Genomic DNA, 16,109 nt, shown 5'->3' with positions numbered 1-16,109 from the left:
GGCCAAAGGAATGTATTAACCCTGCCGGGAAATGAATCTATGACCCTTGAGTCTAGAACAAGCGTTTGTAGTCAGGATATTCACCAACTGATCTACATCACTGGACTAAACGTAGGGCAGAAAAAAACTCTAAACCTCCAGAAATAGTGGAGATAATAGAAATCAAACAAATTAGTATCCTAACAAGATAGCGATAATCAGCCAATAGGATTGAATAAAAACAAAAATGTATGCTTACCTGATAAATGTCTTTCTTTCCGGATATGGTGAGTCCACGGAGACCGCAATTGCTGTTGGGAATATCACTCCTGGTAGCAGCCAGCAGGAGGAGGCAAAGAGCACCACAGCAAAGCTGTTAAGTATCACTCCCCTTCCTACAAACCCCAGTCATTCGATCGAAGGGAAAAGGAGAAAAGGAGTAACACAAGATATAGAGGTGCCTGAAGTTTAGTAAAAAAAACTGTCTGAGAAAAAGGGTGGGGCATAAATTTTGTTTTCTTTCTTAAGATATGGTGAGTCCACAGCGTCCTCAATTACTGTTGGGAACCAATACACAAGCTAAAGTACACGGAGGACTAGAGAGGGACAAGACAGATATACCTAAATGGAAGGCACTACTGCTTGAAGAACCTTTCTCCCAAAAGAAGCCTCAGCCGAGGAAAAAGTATCACATTTAGAAAATTTAGAAAAAGTATGCAAAGAGGACCAAGTTGCAGCCTTGAAAATCTGTTCCACAGAAGATTCATTTTTTAAAGCCCAAAAAAGAAGAGACAGCCCTAGTGGAATGAGTTATGATTCTCTCAGGAGGCTGCTGTCCAGCAGTCTCATAGGAAAAACGAATAATACTTCTCAACCACAGAGAAAGAGAAGTAGCAGTAGCTTTCTGACCTTTACGCTTCCCAGAAAAGCAAACAAACAATGCAGAAGACTGGCGAAAAGGCACGCACAACATCTAGGTTGTGCAACAGACGTTCCTTAGGAGATGTATTAGGACAGAGGGAAGGAACAACAATTTCCTGATTAATATTTCTATACGAAACAACCTTAGAAAAAAACCAACCTTAGTACGAAGAACTGCCTTATCTGCATGAAAAATGAGAAAAGGCGAATCACACTGCAAAGCTGAGAGTTCCAAAACTCTACGAGCAGAAGAAATAGCAATAAGAAACAAAACCTTCCAAGATAACTTAAAATCCAAGGAATGCATTGGTTCAAGCGGAGCCTGTTGCAAAACTTTAAGTACAAGGTTAAGGCTCCAAGGCGGAGCAACAGACTTAAACACAGGCCTGATTCTGACCAAGGCCTGACAAAAAGATTGCACATCTGGTACGTCCCAGACGCTTGTGCAGCAAAATAGAAAGAGCAGAAATCTGACCCTTCAGAGTACTGACCGACAAACCTTTACCCAGACCTTGATGGAGAAAAGACCAAATTCTTGGAATCCTGACCCTAATCCAAGAGTAGCCCTTGGATTCACACCAATAAAGATATTTACACCATATCTTATGGTAAATCTTTCTAGTAACAGGTTTACGAGCCTGAATCATGGTCTCAATGACCGACTCAGAAAACCCACGCTTAGACAGAATTAAGCGTTCAATCTCCAAGCAGTCAGCTTCAGAGAAACGAGATTTGGATGAAGGAAGGGACCTTGAAGTAGAAGCAAAGGTAGTCTCCACGGTGGCACAGACGACATTTCCACTAGGTCCGCATACCAGATCCTGCAAGGCCACGCTGGAGCTATTAGAATCACTGATGCTCGCTCCTGCTTGATACAAGCAATGACTCGTGGAAGGAGAGCAAATTGAGCAAATAGGTATGCAATCCTGAAGTTCCAAGGAACTGCCACAGCCTCTATCAGGAAGGCATGAGGATCCCTTAACCTCAAACCAAACTTTGGAAGCTTGGTGTTCTGTCGAGACGCCATCAGATCCAACTCCGGTATCCCCCATTTGATGGTTATCCTGGAGAACACCTCCGGATAGAGTTCCCACTCCCCAGAATGAAAAGTCTGTCTGCTCAGGAAATATGCTTCCCAGTTGTCCACTCCTGGAATGTGGATGGCAGAAAGACAGCAATTGTGAGCTTCTGCCAACTGAATGATCCGAGTCATCTCTTTCATGGCTAAGGAGCTCCTAATTCCTCCCTGGTGGTTGATGTAAGCCACCGAGGTTATGTTGTCTGAATGGAACCTGATAAATTGGGCTAAGGCCAGCTGAGGCCAAGCCATCAAGGCATTGAAGATTGCTCTCAATTCCAATATGTTCATGGGAAGACTAGATTCCACCTGAGACCAAAGTCCCTGCACCTTCAACGAGTCCCAAACTGCTCCCTAGCCCATCAGGCTGGTGTCCGTGGTCACAATCACCCAGGAGTGTCTCCGAAAGCATGTCTCCTGAGACAGATGTTCCTGAGACAGCCACCACGGAAGAGAGTCTCTTGTCGACTGATGTACAACTATCTTCTGAGACAGATTTGCATAATCACCGTTCCATTGACTGAGCATGCATAACTGTAGAGCCCTCAGATGGAATCGAGCAAAGGGAACAATGTCCATGGAAGTCACCATTAGACCAATTACCTCCATACATTGGGCCACTGATGGCCATAACGCAGAGTGTAGAAATAGGAGGAAAGAATCTTGGCTCTTCTGACTTCCGTCAGAAATATTTTCATTGATAGAGAATCTATAATGGTTCCTAAGAAGACCACCCTTGTAGCCGGAAAAAGGGAACTCTTTTCCAAATTCACCTTCCATCTGTTGCAATGAAGAAAAGATAACAAGATCTCTGTGTGAGGTTTTGCTAGTCGAAAAGATGGCGCCTAAACCAGAATGTCGTCCAGATAAGGCGCCACTGCAATTCCCTGAGACCGAATCACTGCCAAAAGAGACCTCATGACCTTTGAGAAAATTCTGGGAGCTGTGGGGAGGCCAAATGGAAGAGCCACAAACAAAGTGTTTGTCCAGAAAGGAAAACCTCAGAAGGTTGTGATGATCCCTGTGAATGGGAACATGTAGGTACGCATCGTTCAGGTCTATGGTCATCATGAACTGACCCTCTTCCACTAACGGAAGAATGGAACATATAGTTTCCATCTTGAAGGACAGCACTCTGAGAAACTAGTTTAGACACTTTTTTGGGAACACAAACCGATTGGAATAGAACCCTAGACTCTGTTCCTGTACTGGGACTAGAACTATCACTCCCAGGTGGAAAAAGATCCTGAACACATTTCAAGAATGCCTCTCTTTTTTATCTGGTCTGCAGATAATCTTGAGAGGTGGAACCTGCCCCGGGGAGGAAAGGTCTTGAATTCTTATTTGTAACCATGGGATACTATGTCCACGGCCCACGGATCTGGGAAATCTTGTATCCATGCTTAAGAGAACTGAGAAAGTTTGCCCCCCACTTGATCCGATCCCTGATCGGGGGCAACCCCTTCATGCTGACTTACACTCAGCTGTGGGCTTCTTAGATTGCTTCCCCTTATTCCAAGACTGACTGGGTTTCCAAGAAGGTTTGGACTGTTCCTGCTTGGCAGAGGAGGGGGAAGACTTACCTCTGAAGTTACGAAAGAAACGAAAATTACTCTGACGTCCTTTCGCCTATACTTATCTTGTGGCAGAAAAGATCCTTTACCACCCGTGATATCGGAAATATTTTCTGACAAACCCGGTCCAAACAAGGTCTTACCCTGGTAAGGAATCACCAAAAGCTTAGACTTAGATGAAACATCTGCGAACCAAGATTTCAGCCATAACGCTCTACGTGCCAAAATCACGAAACCAGATATGTTGGCTCCCAACTTAATGACTTGCAAAGAGGCGTCAGTAATAAAGGAATTGGTTAACTTAAGTGCCTTAATCCTATCCTGGATCTCCTCCAAAGGAGTCTCTGCTTGAAGAGACTCAGACAATGCATCAAACCAACAAGCTGCCACACTTCTCACGGTAGTGATACACACCGCAGGTTGCCATTGGAGACCTTGACGAATATACATCTTTTCAAGTAAGCTTCCAGCTTCTTGTCCATTGGATCTTTGAAAGAGCAGCTACCCTCAATAGGAATAGTTCTCTTAGACAGAGTAGAAATCGCCCCTTCCACATTGGGCACCGTCTGCCACGAATCCTTTATGGAGTCAGCCACCGGAAACATCTTTTTAAAAACTGGGGACGGGGAAAACGTATTTCCAGGTCTCTCCCATTCCCGGGCAATAAGCTCTGTAGCACGGTCTGGCACAGGAAACACCTCCACAGAGGAGGGAACATCAAAGTATCTATTTAAATTGATAGATTTCATAGGTTGGCAGCAACAAGAGTGTCTGGGGTCGTCCAGGGTAGACAAAACCACCTTTAACAAAACACAAAGGTGTTCAAGCTAAAATCTGAAGGATACAACGTTGTCGGGACTGGATCAGAGACCATATTATCTGAATCTTTAAGTTTCCTCTTGCGTCTTCCCTGTAGCATGGGAATGGCAGCTAATGCCTCAGATACCACCGAGGATACCTGGGCAGCAATTTCTGCATGCAAAAAGACTCCTCCAAGAGATTGTGAGTAACCGCAGGGCACTGCATGTGACATTGTTAGGGCTTGGGAAAGCTGTGGCATCGCCTGACCAGCATCAACCTTAGAAGATGGTGGCTCAGCAACAAAAAGTCTATCTTTATACATTAAAGGGATACTTACTAAACCCAATTTTTTTTCTTTCATGATTCAGATAGAGCATGCAACTTTCTAATTTACTCCTATTATCAATTTTTATTCATTCTCTTGCTATCTTTATTTTAAAAAGAAGGTATCTAAGCTTTTTTTTTGGTTCAGAACTCTGGATAGCACTTTTTTATTGGTGGATGAATTTATCCACCAATCAGCAAGGACAACCCAGGTTCTTCACCAAAAATGGGCCGGCATCTAAACTTACATTCTTGCATTTCAAATAAACATAGCAAGTGAACAAAGAAAAATTGATAATAGGAGTAAATTAGAAAGTTGCTTAAAATTGCATGCTCTATCTGCATCACGAAAGAAAAAATTTGGGTTCAGTGTCCCTTTAATGGTCTTTCAATACAAGAAGAACAAAAGGGAAAAGGAGGTTCTACTTGGGTATCTAGGCAAAGCTTGCATTCAGCAGCATGCACCAACTTTTGGTCCATATTGCAATAAAATTGATAAATCAGAACAATAAAACAAAAACATTTTATTTTCCTTTTTTAATACTGTTCCTTTAAGAACATTCGTTCCCAAAATAATTAAAGACTGTCAGACAGGGCTATAAAATAAACTATAAACTGCCCAATATCTGCAAGACAAATTAAATACCTCCCTCTATTAAGCACATCTAAACCTCAGCATAATTACTGAGGTGCCTACCTGCCCCCTCCGCACTCTGGAATAACAAACGGATCTCTTCTCTGCACGCAGCAGCTCCGGATAATCTCTGCAGAGGAATAAGGCGATTAACTATAAGCTGCACCACAATCAGTGAAAATCGCGCAATTTTAGTCATCAATACCGCCTCAGTGAAGGATCCGCCTCCTAGCGTATGTCAGAGGCGGTCCCAGCGGCCATTAAACAAAATACCCATCGGAACTCTATTCCGTTAAGTGATAGAATATATTGTTCACACAATGAGACACTAAATTCACCCATCCGTCTACCTAAAACGGAGTCCCAGTGAAAAACACACAACCTACAGAACCACCGGGGATTTCCTTTCCAAACTCACAGTGCCTGCCCCTGCCATCATGAATCCTGATAGTCCCAATAAAGTGCGGTTTATTCTGTATTAGTGCCAGTGTTCTTTTTCCCATAAAAAAAAACAAAAAAAAAACAGAAAATGGCACTTACCTGCACCTCTGGCTTTCCGGAAGGAGGACAGCTCACCCAGCGTGAGAGGAAGCCACTCCTTACAGAGACCTGTGAAAACAAGAAAGGACAGAGTAATCCTACTCTGGCTTTCTATACAAGGGCAGCAACCTGTTAGGAAATCTCAGTGAGGCCCATCTCACAAGTTCCTAACTGCTTGAAAGCTACCACTGCCCTACTGAAGAGACTAACGTGGAGTACAGCCAGACCTAATCTTGATAGAAAATATCAGAGCAAACCTACTCTGGCTTTCAAAATAATAAAATCTTGATTGAAGAAAAATCTTTTACAGACACCAAACTTCACCACCTCCTTGCACTGAAGGCAAAGAGAATGACTGGGGTTCGTAGAAAGGGGAGTGATAATTAACAGCTTTGCTGTGGGGCTCTTTGCCTCCTCCTGCTGGCCAGGAGTGATATTCCCAACAGTAATTGAGGACGCCGTGGACTCACCATATCTTAGGAAAGAAATAAGACTAAATTTCCTAACATGCCAAGATAAAACACAAGTAAATGATTTGTAAAACAAATGTCATTTACTGTATGCCAGTGGTGATAAGGACTGCATATTAATGTGTGTCATAAATCTTATTGAGAAACGTCACCACTGGGAGACAAATGAGAGCGGAAGAATTTGCAAGATTTTTTACATGTTTTCACACTTTCACCAACACACAGTAAATAAAAGAAGAAAAAAAACTTGGCGCTTGTATAGTTTATTGTGCATTTGTTTATTTGCACCGTTGATGAAGAAATCCAAAGTTTCAGTCACACAGGATATAACAATGGTTCACAGACAAGAACCCTGTGCCCAGGTCAGTACTAAAATACATAAACATCTAGAGTTATATACACTATAAAAGGTTTGCATGACTCAATTTATTTTTAAAAGAGTGGAAGGAACGGTTATGAAGAAACAAGAAAAAAATATATTTAAATGGCAAATTGACATATAAATCAAAAATATTAAAGAGGTATTTTTCAGGTACATAAAGGAAGCGCAACTTACTGTATAGCCAATCTCATCTTGTGCGTCTATGTCAGCTCCTTTAGCAACAAGAAGTGTAACCACTTGAGTGTGGCCTTCTCTAGCAGCATACATAACTGGAGTCATCTTCCTTCTAAAATAAAAAGTAAAGAAGACTTTATGACCAAGCTCAGATAAAATAAATAAATTATATATATATATATATATATACACACACATACACACACACAGTATCTCACAAAAGTGAGTACACCCCTTAAATTTTTGTAAATATTTTATTATATCTTTTTATGTGACAACACTGAAGAAATGACACTCTGATACAATGTAAAGTAGTGAGTGTACAGCTTGTATAACAGTGTAAATGTGCTGTCCCCTCAAAATAACTTAATGTCTAAACCATTGGCAAGAAAAGTGAGTACACCCCTAAGTGGAAATGTCGGAATTGGGCCCAATTAGCCATTTTCCCTCCCCGGTGTCATGTGACTCGTTAGTGTTACAAGGTCTCAGGTGTGAATGGGGAGCAGGTGTGTTAAATTTGGTGTTATCGCTCTCACACTCTTTCATACTAGTCACTGGAAGTTCAACATGGCACTTTATGGCAAAGAACTCTCTGAGTATTTGAAAAAAAAGAATTGTTGCTCTACATAAAGATGGTCTAGGCTATAAGAAGGTTGCCAAGACCCTGAAACTGAGCTGCAGCATGGTGGGCAAGACTATAAAGCGGTTTCACAGGACAGGTTCCACTCAGAACAGGCCTCGCCATGGTCAACCAAAAAAGTTGAGTGCACGTGCTCAGCGTCATTTCCAGAGGTTGTCTTTGGGAAATAGACGTATTAGTGCTGCCAGCATTGCTGCAGAGGTTGAAGGGGAGAGGGGTCAGCCTGTCAGTGATCAGACCATACGCCGCACACTGCATCAAATTGGTCTGCATGGCTGTCGTCCTAGAAGGTAGCCTCTTCTAAAGATGATGCACAAGAAAGCCTGCAAACAGTTTGCTGAAGACAAGCAGACTAAGGACATGGATTATTGGAACCATGTCCTGTGGTCCGATGAGTCCAAGATAAACTTATTTGGTTCAGATGGTGTCAAGCGTGTGTGGCGGCAACCAGGTGAGGTGTACAAAGACAAGTGTGTAGTGCCTACAGTCAAGCATGGTGGTGGGAGTGTCATGGTCTGGGCCTGCATGAGTGCTGCCGGCACTGGGGAGCTACAGTTCATTGAGGGAACCATGAATGCCAACATGTACTGTGACATAATAAAGCAGAGCATGATCCCCTCCTTTCGGAGACTGGGCCGCAGGGCAGTATTACAACATGATAACGACCCCAAACACGACTCCAAGACGACCACTGCCTTGCTAAAGAAGCTGAGGGTAAAGGTGATGGACTGGCCAAGCATGTATCCAGACCTAAACCCTATTGTGCATCTGTGGGGCATCCTCAAACAGAAGGTTGGGGAGCGCAAGGTCTCTTACATACACCAGATCCGTTATGTCATCACGGAGGAGTGGAAGAGGACTCCAGAGGCAACCTGTCAAGCTATTGTGAACTCCATGCCCAAGAGGGTTAAGGCAGTGCTGGAAAATAATGGTGGCCACACAAAATATTGACACATTGGGCCCAATTTGGACATTTCCACTTAGGGGTGTACTCACTTTTGTTGCCAACGGTTTAGAGATTAATGGCTGTGTGTTGAGTCGTTTTGAGGGGGCAGCAAATTTACACTGTTATACAGGCTGTACACTCACTACTGTACATTGTAGCAAAGTGTCATTTCTTCAGTGTTGTCACATGAAAATAAATAATAAAATATTTACAAAAATGTGAGGGGTGTACTCACTTTTGTGAGATACTGTATATGTGTGTATATATATATATATATATATATATATATATATAGAGAGACTCCAAGTAAGTGCACTCTCACTCGCCAACCCAAACATAGACCAGGGTGCTTGGCAGGATATTCAATCAAGATACATATATATATATATAATCAATCAAGATAAGGATAAGCACTCACTGGATTTAAATACAATAACTATTTATTGGTAGTGACGTTTTGGGGCATTCACCCCTTCCTCAGACAACCCAAACTGTGATACAAACAGTGTTATATAGCACATCAAACCCCTCCCCCATCATAGAATCAGCCAATCAAAATACATCAATGTAAATCCATAAGAGATGTAAAATAACAGATGTCAATTAACAATCAACATTTCATTCATGTGTGATACCATCATAATATATAACAATAAAATATGTACAGATAATAATTATCTAATGTGGCACCATTGTGTATGTCAGTGATAACAATCTAAGTGGACATGGAACCAAGCCAGAAACATCGTAGTCAGTATCAGTAAATATCTGACTTTGAAGCAAAAACTGAACATAAGAGGCATCTATTACTCATTTAATACAACTGTAAGAAGGCTGCTTACTTGTTTATAACTTATCTGGGCGATGTGAGGCAAAGTACAAAAACACGCCATGCACGCTGAGTCCAGCGTGATCACAGCTACCATTTAAAGATTTCTCCCCACCAAGGATGGGATATAAAAGAGGACGCAATCTCCAAGACATGTTAATGATTACTGACCCAAGACACGCCTACATCAAAGATACATGGTTAAAATCAAAGAGACAGGGTTGTTTTAAGTGCTTGGGTTGCACAACATGCAACTCGATGATACAAAGCAAAACCTTCCACCATCCACATACCACCAAGAGGTTTAAGATCCAACACCATCTAACGTGTTCTACTCCGTTTGTGGTCTATCTGTTGAATTGTACATGTGGGAAGTACTATGTCGGTAAGACGGACGATGACATCAAGAAGAGGATGGCTAACCATCGGACTGCGATCAGGACAGCAATCAAGGATGGTACATCGGAACAACCAGTGGCACGCCACTTTGTACAGATGAAGCACACGGTGAAGGATTTACGCTTTATACTGATTGACCATGTACCAATAATGCCTCGGGGAGGTAACAGAAAGAACAGGCTCCTTCAAATTGAAGCCAAATGGATCCATAGACTTGGAACGGTACACCCGGGTGGACTAAATACAAGTCTGGACTGGCACTGCTTTTTATAAGTCCTGGTAGAACGGATATGATATATCCAGATATACCCTTTAATGATGAGAGTCCATGTAATTCCATTGGTGCCTTGTTGGGCACATTGAGAGTCCACGTTGTCCATCCCAGAGTTGGGGATTACTATGCTCCAAGAGATTCGAAGTTGATTGATGAAGTTCTACCCTCCACTGCAGTAATGATCAGGAGTTTGAGCCATAATGGTACATTTTCCTTTTGAGGTGAGGATATACTTTATCCAGTGTTTATGGGAAATTGGATCATAGCCCTCTGTCTAGAATCTTTGTTATGCCCATTAGTATATTTGATTAATGTCTTATGTTGACATTTTAGTTACTGATCCAAAACCCCCTATTGTTCTGCTATAAGTTATGGGTTAATTTACCATCATGTACCATCATGGTCCCATTGTCACTATTGGGTGATATAGATATTGAATAGGGGGATATATATACATATGGGTAGTAATCTATACAGTTTACCTATAGCTAGGACTTATTAAAGCGATAGGTGACTAAGTTCCTGTCACACTAATGCCTCCACAGTTCCAGATCCCTAGATTAAGTAATAGATTGATCAACTTATTTTGACAGATTATGTCCATTTTTTACTCTTTACTGCTTTTTAGAAACATGACTCTAATATGATGTGGTGACACCCTTTGGTTATAGAGATCGCAGCCTGACTGTAGGTAATCACTACAAGCTGGTATATCTGATAGCTGCCAACTGAGCTAGCTCTCAGTGAACACGCCATAGTGAATGAGCATAATAATTGCTTATAGATATATTTGCCAATACCAATACCAGTATATTGTTTAGTCCTTCATTGAATCAAATAAGACTGGGTCAGCTGGCTATTTTTGCATTGTACATATGATATGGGGTTGCCATGGCAGCCTGCTGCTGTCACTCGGAAGTTAGCTCCGCTTTGACTAAACAAGTCAGACTGCGATAGGTTGCCATGGCAACACATAACATGGCTCTACTCAGAGCGCGCTGATCCGGAAGTAACCCGGATGCTCACACGCCCTCCTGTGATCACGCTGGACTCAGCGTGCATGGCGTGTTTTTGTACTTTGCCTCACATCGCCCAGATAAGTTATAAACAAGTAAGCAGCCTTCTTACAGTTGTATTAAATGAGTAATAGATGCCTCTTATGTTCACAGTTTTTGCTGCAAAGTCAGATATTTACTGATACTGACTACGATGTTTCTGGCTTGGTTCCATGTCCACTTAGATTGTTATCACTGACATACACAATGGTGCCACATTAGATAATTATTATCTGTACATATTTTATTGTTATATATTATGATGGTATCACACATGAATGTAATGTTGATTGTTAATTGACATCTGTTATTTTACATCTCTTATGGATTTACATTGATGTATTTTGATTGGCTGATTCTATGATGGGGAAGGGGTTTGATGTGCTATATAACACTGTTTGTATCACAGTTTGGGTTGTCTGAGGAAGGGGTGAATGCCCCGAAACGTCACTACCAATAAATAGTTATTGTATTTAAATCCAGTGAGTGCTTATCCTTATCTTGATTGATTATATATATATATATATATATATATAGTAGAATAGAAAACAGCACTCTCTGGACTTAAATTCAAACAGATAGTTTAATAGGTAACGTTTCGGGGAATGCTCCCCTTCAGCATTCCCACGAAACATTACCTATTAAACTATCTGATTGAATTTAAGTCCAGAGAGTGCTGTTTTCTATTCTACTACATATCACCTACTCTAGCACCCTGGCCCTTGGTGAAATTGTATATATATACATATATATATATATATATATACACATATATATATATATATATACATATACATATATATATACTTGGCATTTAACAGCAGGACATTGTTCTAGCAGTTTGGTAAACATTAGCTTGCACAAGGTTTATGAATACTTTCGAGTATTGTTTAACATTAAAAAAAAAAGGATTTGTTAACAGAGGTTTTGCTAGCTTACCCTGCAAGTAGCGAGATATCTCCTATAGAAAGTAATGAAGCTCATTGGAAAGAGAAACTTTGCACCGTGGAGCGAAGTTGGCAGTCAGCAGGAGGTGCACTTTAATAATTAAATACTGCTGCCAAAATAAATCACATTACTCCGCTTTCTGCGCATAGCATCTTACAATCGGCTATATTTTTGTATGCATGTGAGTTTGTCTATTAGGGTTATAAGTATTTTTAATGTTTTGAGAAAAGCTCTCCAGCTTTTAGAAAATGAGAAAAAACTGAGATCTGTAGTGAGAAAATCTTTACAGAATTACGCTGAGATTAGAGATACAATTTTATATACGCCCATGGAGTGCCCATGTTAAGCCCAAAATTATTACTCTTTGTATTTTGTATTCTAAGTACAAATTTCTTGCGTTTTTTTCTGCACACCCAGTGTACTTAAATTACGATTTAATACTTTTGGTTAACAAATTCGTTATGATTTTTGATGCACCTTAAAAGGGACATGAAACCCAAATGTTTTCTCTCATGATTCAGATAGAGAATACAATTTTAAACAACTTTCACGTTTACTTCTATTATCTAATTTGCTTCATTCTGTTAGTATCCTTTCTTGAAGAAGCAGCAATGAACCACTGGGAGCTAGTTAACACACAGGGGCGGGCCAATAATATTAAACATATATGTGCAGCAACCAATCAGCAGCTCCTGAGTCTACCTAGGTATCCTTTTAAAAAAAAAAAAAACATTAGATAATAAAAGTAAATTGCAAAGTTGTATAAAATCACAAGCTCTATTTGAATCATGAAAGAAAAAAATTGGGTTGTGTGAATAGTTCAATTATTTGTTTTGTATGATGTTTAAAAACAGAATTTATGCTTACCTGATAAATTACTTTCTCCAACGGTGTGTCCGGTCCACGGCGTCATCCTTACTTGTGGGATATTCTCTTCCCCAACAGGAAATGGCAAAGAGCCCAGCAAAGCTGGTCACATGATCCCTCCTAGGCTCCGCCTACCCCAGTCATTCGACCGACGTAAAGGAGGAATATGCATAGGAGAAATCATATGATACCGTGGTGACTGTAGTTAGAGAAAATAATTCATCAGACCTGATTAAAAAAAAACAGGGCGGGCCGTGGACCGGACACACCGTTGGAGAAAGTAATTTATCAGGTAAGCATAAATTCTGTTTTCTCCAACATAGGTGTGTCCGGTCCACGGCGTCATCCTTACTTGTGGGAACCAATACCAAAGCTTTAGGACACGGATGATGGGAGGGAGCAAATCAGGTCACCTAGATGGAAGGCACCACGGCTTGCAAAACCTTTCTCCCAAAAATAGCCTCAGAAGAAGCAAAAGTATCAAATTTGTAAAATTTGGTAAAAGTGTGCAGTGAAGACCAAGTCGCTGCCTTACATATCTGATCAACAGAAGCCTCGTTCTTGAAGGCCCATGTGGAAGCCACAGCCCTAGTGGAGTGAGCTGTGATTCTTTCAGGAGGCTGCCGTCCGGCAGTCTCATAAGCCAATCGGATGATGCTTTTAAGCTAAAAAGAGAGAGAGGTAGAAGTTGCTTTTTGACCTCTCCTTTTACCAGAATAAACAACAAACAAAGAAGATGTTTGTCTGAAATCCTTTGTAGCCTCTAAATAGAATTTTAGAGCACGAACTACATCCAAATTGTGTAACAAACGTTCCTTCTTTGAAACTGGATTCGGACACAAAGAAGGCACAACTATCTCCTGGTTAATGTTTTTGTTAGAAACAATTTTCGGAAGAAAACCAGGTTTAGTACGCAAAACCACCTTATCTGCATGGAACACCAGATAAGGAGGAGAACACTGCAGAGCAGATAACTCTGAAACTCTTCTAGCAGAAGAAATTGCAACCAAAAACAAAACTTTCCAAGATAGTAACTTAATATCTACGGAATGTAAGGGTTCAAACGGAACCCCTTGAAGAACTGAAAGAACTAAATTGAGACTCCAAGGAGGAGTCAAAGGTTTGTAAACAGGCTTCATTCTAACCAGAGCCTGAACAAAAGCTTGAACATCTGGCACAGCCGCCAGTTTTTTGTGAAGTAAAACAGATAAAGCAGAAATCTGTCCCTTCAAAGAACTTGCAGATAATCCTTTCTCCAAACCCTCCTGTAGAAAGGATAGAATCTTAGGAATTTTTATCTTGTTCCATGGGAATCCTTTAGATTCACACCAACAAATATATTTTTTCCATATTTTATGGTAAATTTTCCTAGTTACAGGCTTTCTAGCCTGAACAAGAGTATCAATGACAGAATCTGAAAACCCACGCTTTGATAAAATCAAGCGTTCAATCTCCAAGCAGTCAGTTGGAGTGAAGCCAGATTCGGATGTTCGAATGGACCTTGAACAAGAAGGTCCTGTCTCAAAGGTAGCTTCCATGGTGGAGCCGATGACATATTCACCAGGTCTGCATACCAAGTTCTGCGTGGCCACGCAGAAGCTATCAAGATCACCGAAGCCCTCTCCTGATTGATCCTGGCTACCAGCCTTGGAATGAGAGGGAACGGTGGGAATACATAAGCTAGGTTGAAGGTCCAAGGCGCTATCAGTGCATCTACTAGAGTCGCCCTGGGATCCCTGGATCTGGACCCGTAGCAAGGAACCTTGAAGTTCTGACGAGACGCCATCAGGTCCATGTCTGGAATGCCCCATAATTGAGTTATTTGGGCAAAGATTTCCGGATGGAGTACCCACTCCCCCGGATGGAAAGTCTGACGACTCGGAAAGTCTGACGACTCAGAAAATCCGCTTCCCAATTTTCCACTCCTGGGATGTGGATTGCAGACAAGTGGCAGGAGTGATTCTCCGCCCATTGAATTATTTTGGTCACTTCCTCCATCGCCAGGGAACTCCTTGTTCCCCCCTGATGGTTGATATATGCAACAGTCGTCATGTTGTCTGATTGAAACCTTATGAATTTGGCCTTTGCTAGTTGAGGCCAAGCTTTGAGAGCATTGAATATCGCTCGCAGTTCCAGAATGTTTATCGGGAGAAGAGATTCTTCCCGAGACCATAGACCCTGAGCTTTCAGGGGTTCCCAGACCGCGCCCCAGCCCACCAGACTGGCGTCGGTCGTGACAATGACCCACTCTGGTCTGCGGAAGCTCATTCCCTGTGACAGGTTGACCAGGTTCAGCCACCAACGGAGTGAATCTCTGGTTCTTTGATCTACCTATGGAAGGAAGAAGAACAGAATGAAGTACTTGACAAGAGCTTAGAAGTTTTGATTTTCTGGCCTCTGTCAGAAAAATCTTCATTTCTAAGGAGTCTATTATTGTTCCCAAGAAGGGAACTCTTGTTGACGGGGAAAGAGAACTTTTTTCTATGTTCACTTTCCACCCGTGAGATCTGAGAAAGGCTAGGACAATGTCCGTATGAGCCTTTGCTTTTGACAGAGACGACGCTTGAATCAGTATGTCGTCCAAGTAAGGTACTACTGCAATGCCCCTTGGTCTTAGCACCGCTAGAAGGGACCCTAGTACCTTTGCGAAAATCCTTGGAGCAGTGGCTAATCCGAACGGAAGTGCCACAAACTGGTAATGCTTGTCCAGAAAGGCGAACCTTAGGAACCGATGATGTTCCTTGTGGATAGGAATATGTAGATACGCATCCTTTAAATCCACCGTGGTCATGAATTGACCTTCCTGGATGGTAGGAAGAATTGTTCGAATGGTTTCCATCTTGAACGATGGAACCCTGAGAAATTTGTTTAGAATCTTGAGATCTAAAATTGGTCTGAATGTTCCTTCTTTTTTGGGAACTATGAACAAATTGGAGTAGAACCCCATCCCTTGTTCTCCTAATGGAACAGGATGAATCACTCCCATTCCTAACAGGTCTTCTACACAATGTAAGAATGCCTGTCTTTTTATTTGGCTTGAAGACAATTGAGACCTGTGGAACCTCCCCCTTGGGGGTAGTTCCTTGAATTCCAGGAGATAACCTTGAGAAACTATTTCTAGCGCCCAAGGATCCTGAACATCTCTTGCCCAAGCCTGAGCAAAGAGAGAGAGTCTGCCCCCCACCAGATCCGGTCCCGGATCGGGGGCCAACACTTCATGCTGTTTTAGTAGCAGTGGCAGGTTTCTTGGCCTGCTTACCCTTGTTCCAGCCTT

The 16,109-nt window shown here is 41.7% G+C and overlaps 1 protein-coding gene across 1 annotated transcript in view; it reads right to left on the bottom strand.

Annotated features, from left to right (window-relative positions):
* Positions 1-16,109, bottom strand: part of ASZ1 (ankyrin repeat, SAM and basic leucine zipper domain containing 1) — an 864,897-nt gene that overhangs the window by 405,007 nt on the left and 443,781 nt on the right. Inside the window, exon 4 of the mRNA XM_053719197.1 lies at positions 6,878-6,989. Within this exon, the coding sequence (XP_053575172.1) occupies positions 6,878-6,989 (112 nt within the window). The remainder of the gene's footprint in view (positions 1-6,877; positions 6,990-16,109) is intronic.

Source organism: Bombina bombina, chromosome 6, assembly GCF_027579735.1.
Source record: "Bombina bombina isolate aBomBom1 chromosome 6, aBomBom1.pri, whole genome shotgun sequence".
NCBI lineage: Eukaryota > Metazoa > Chordata > Amphibia > Anura > Bombinatoridae > Bombina > Bombina bombina.
The sequence above is the reverse complement of the archived record's forward strand: the minus strand, read 5'-3'. Positions and strand labels throughout refer to the sequence as shown.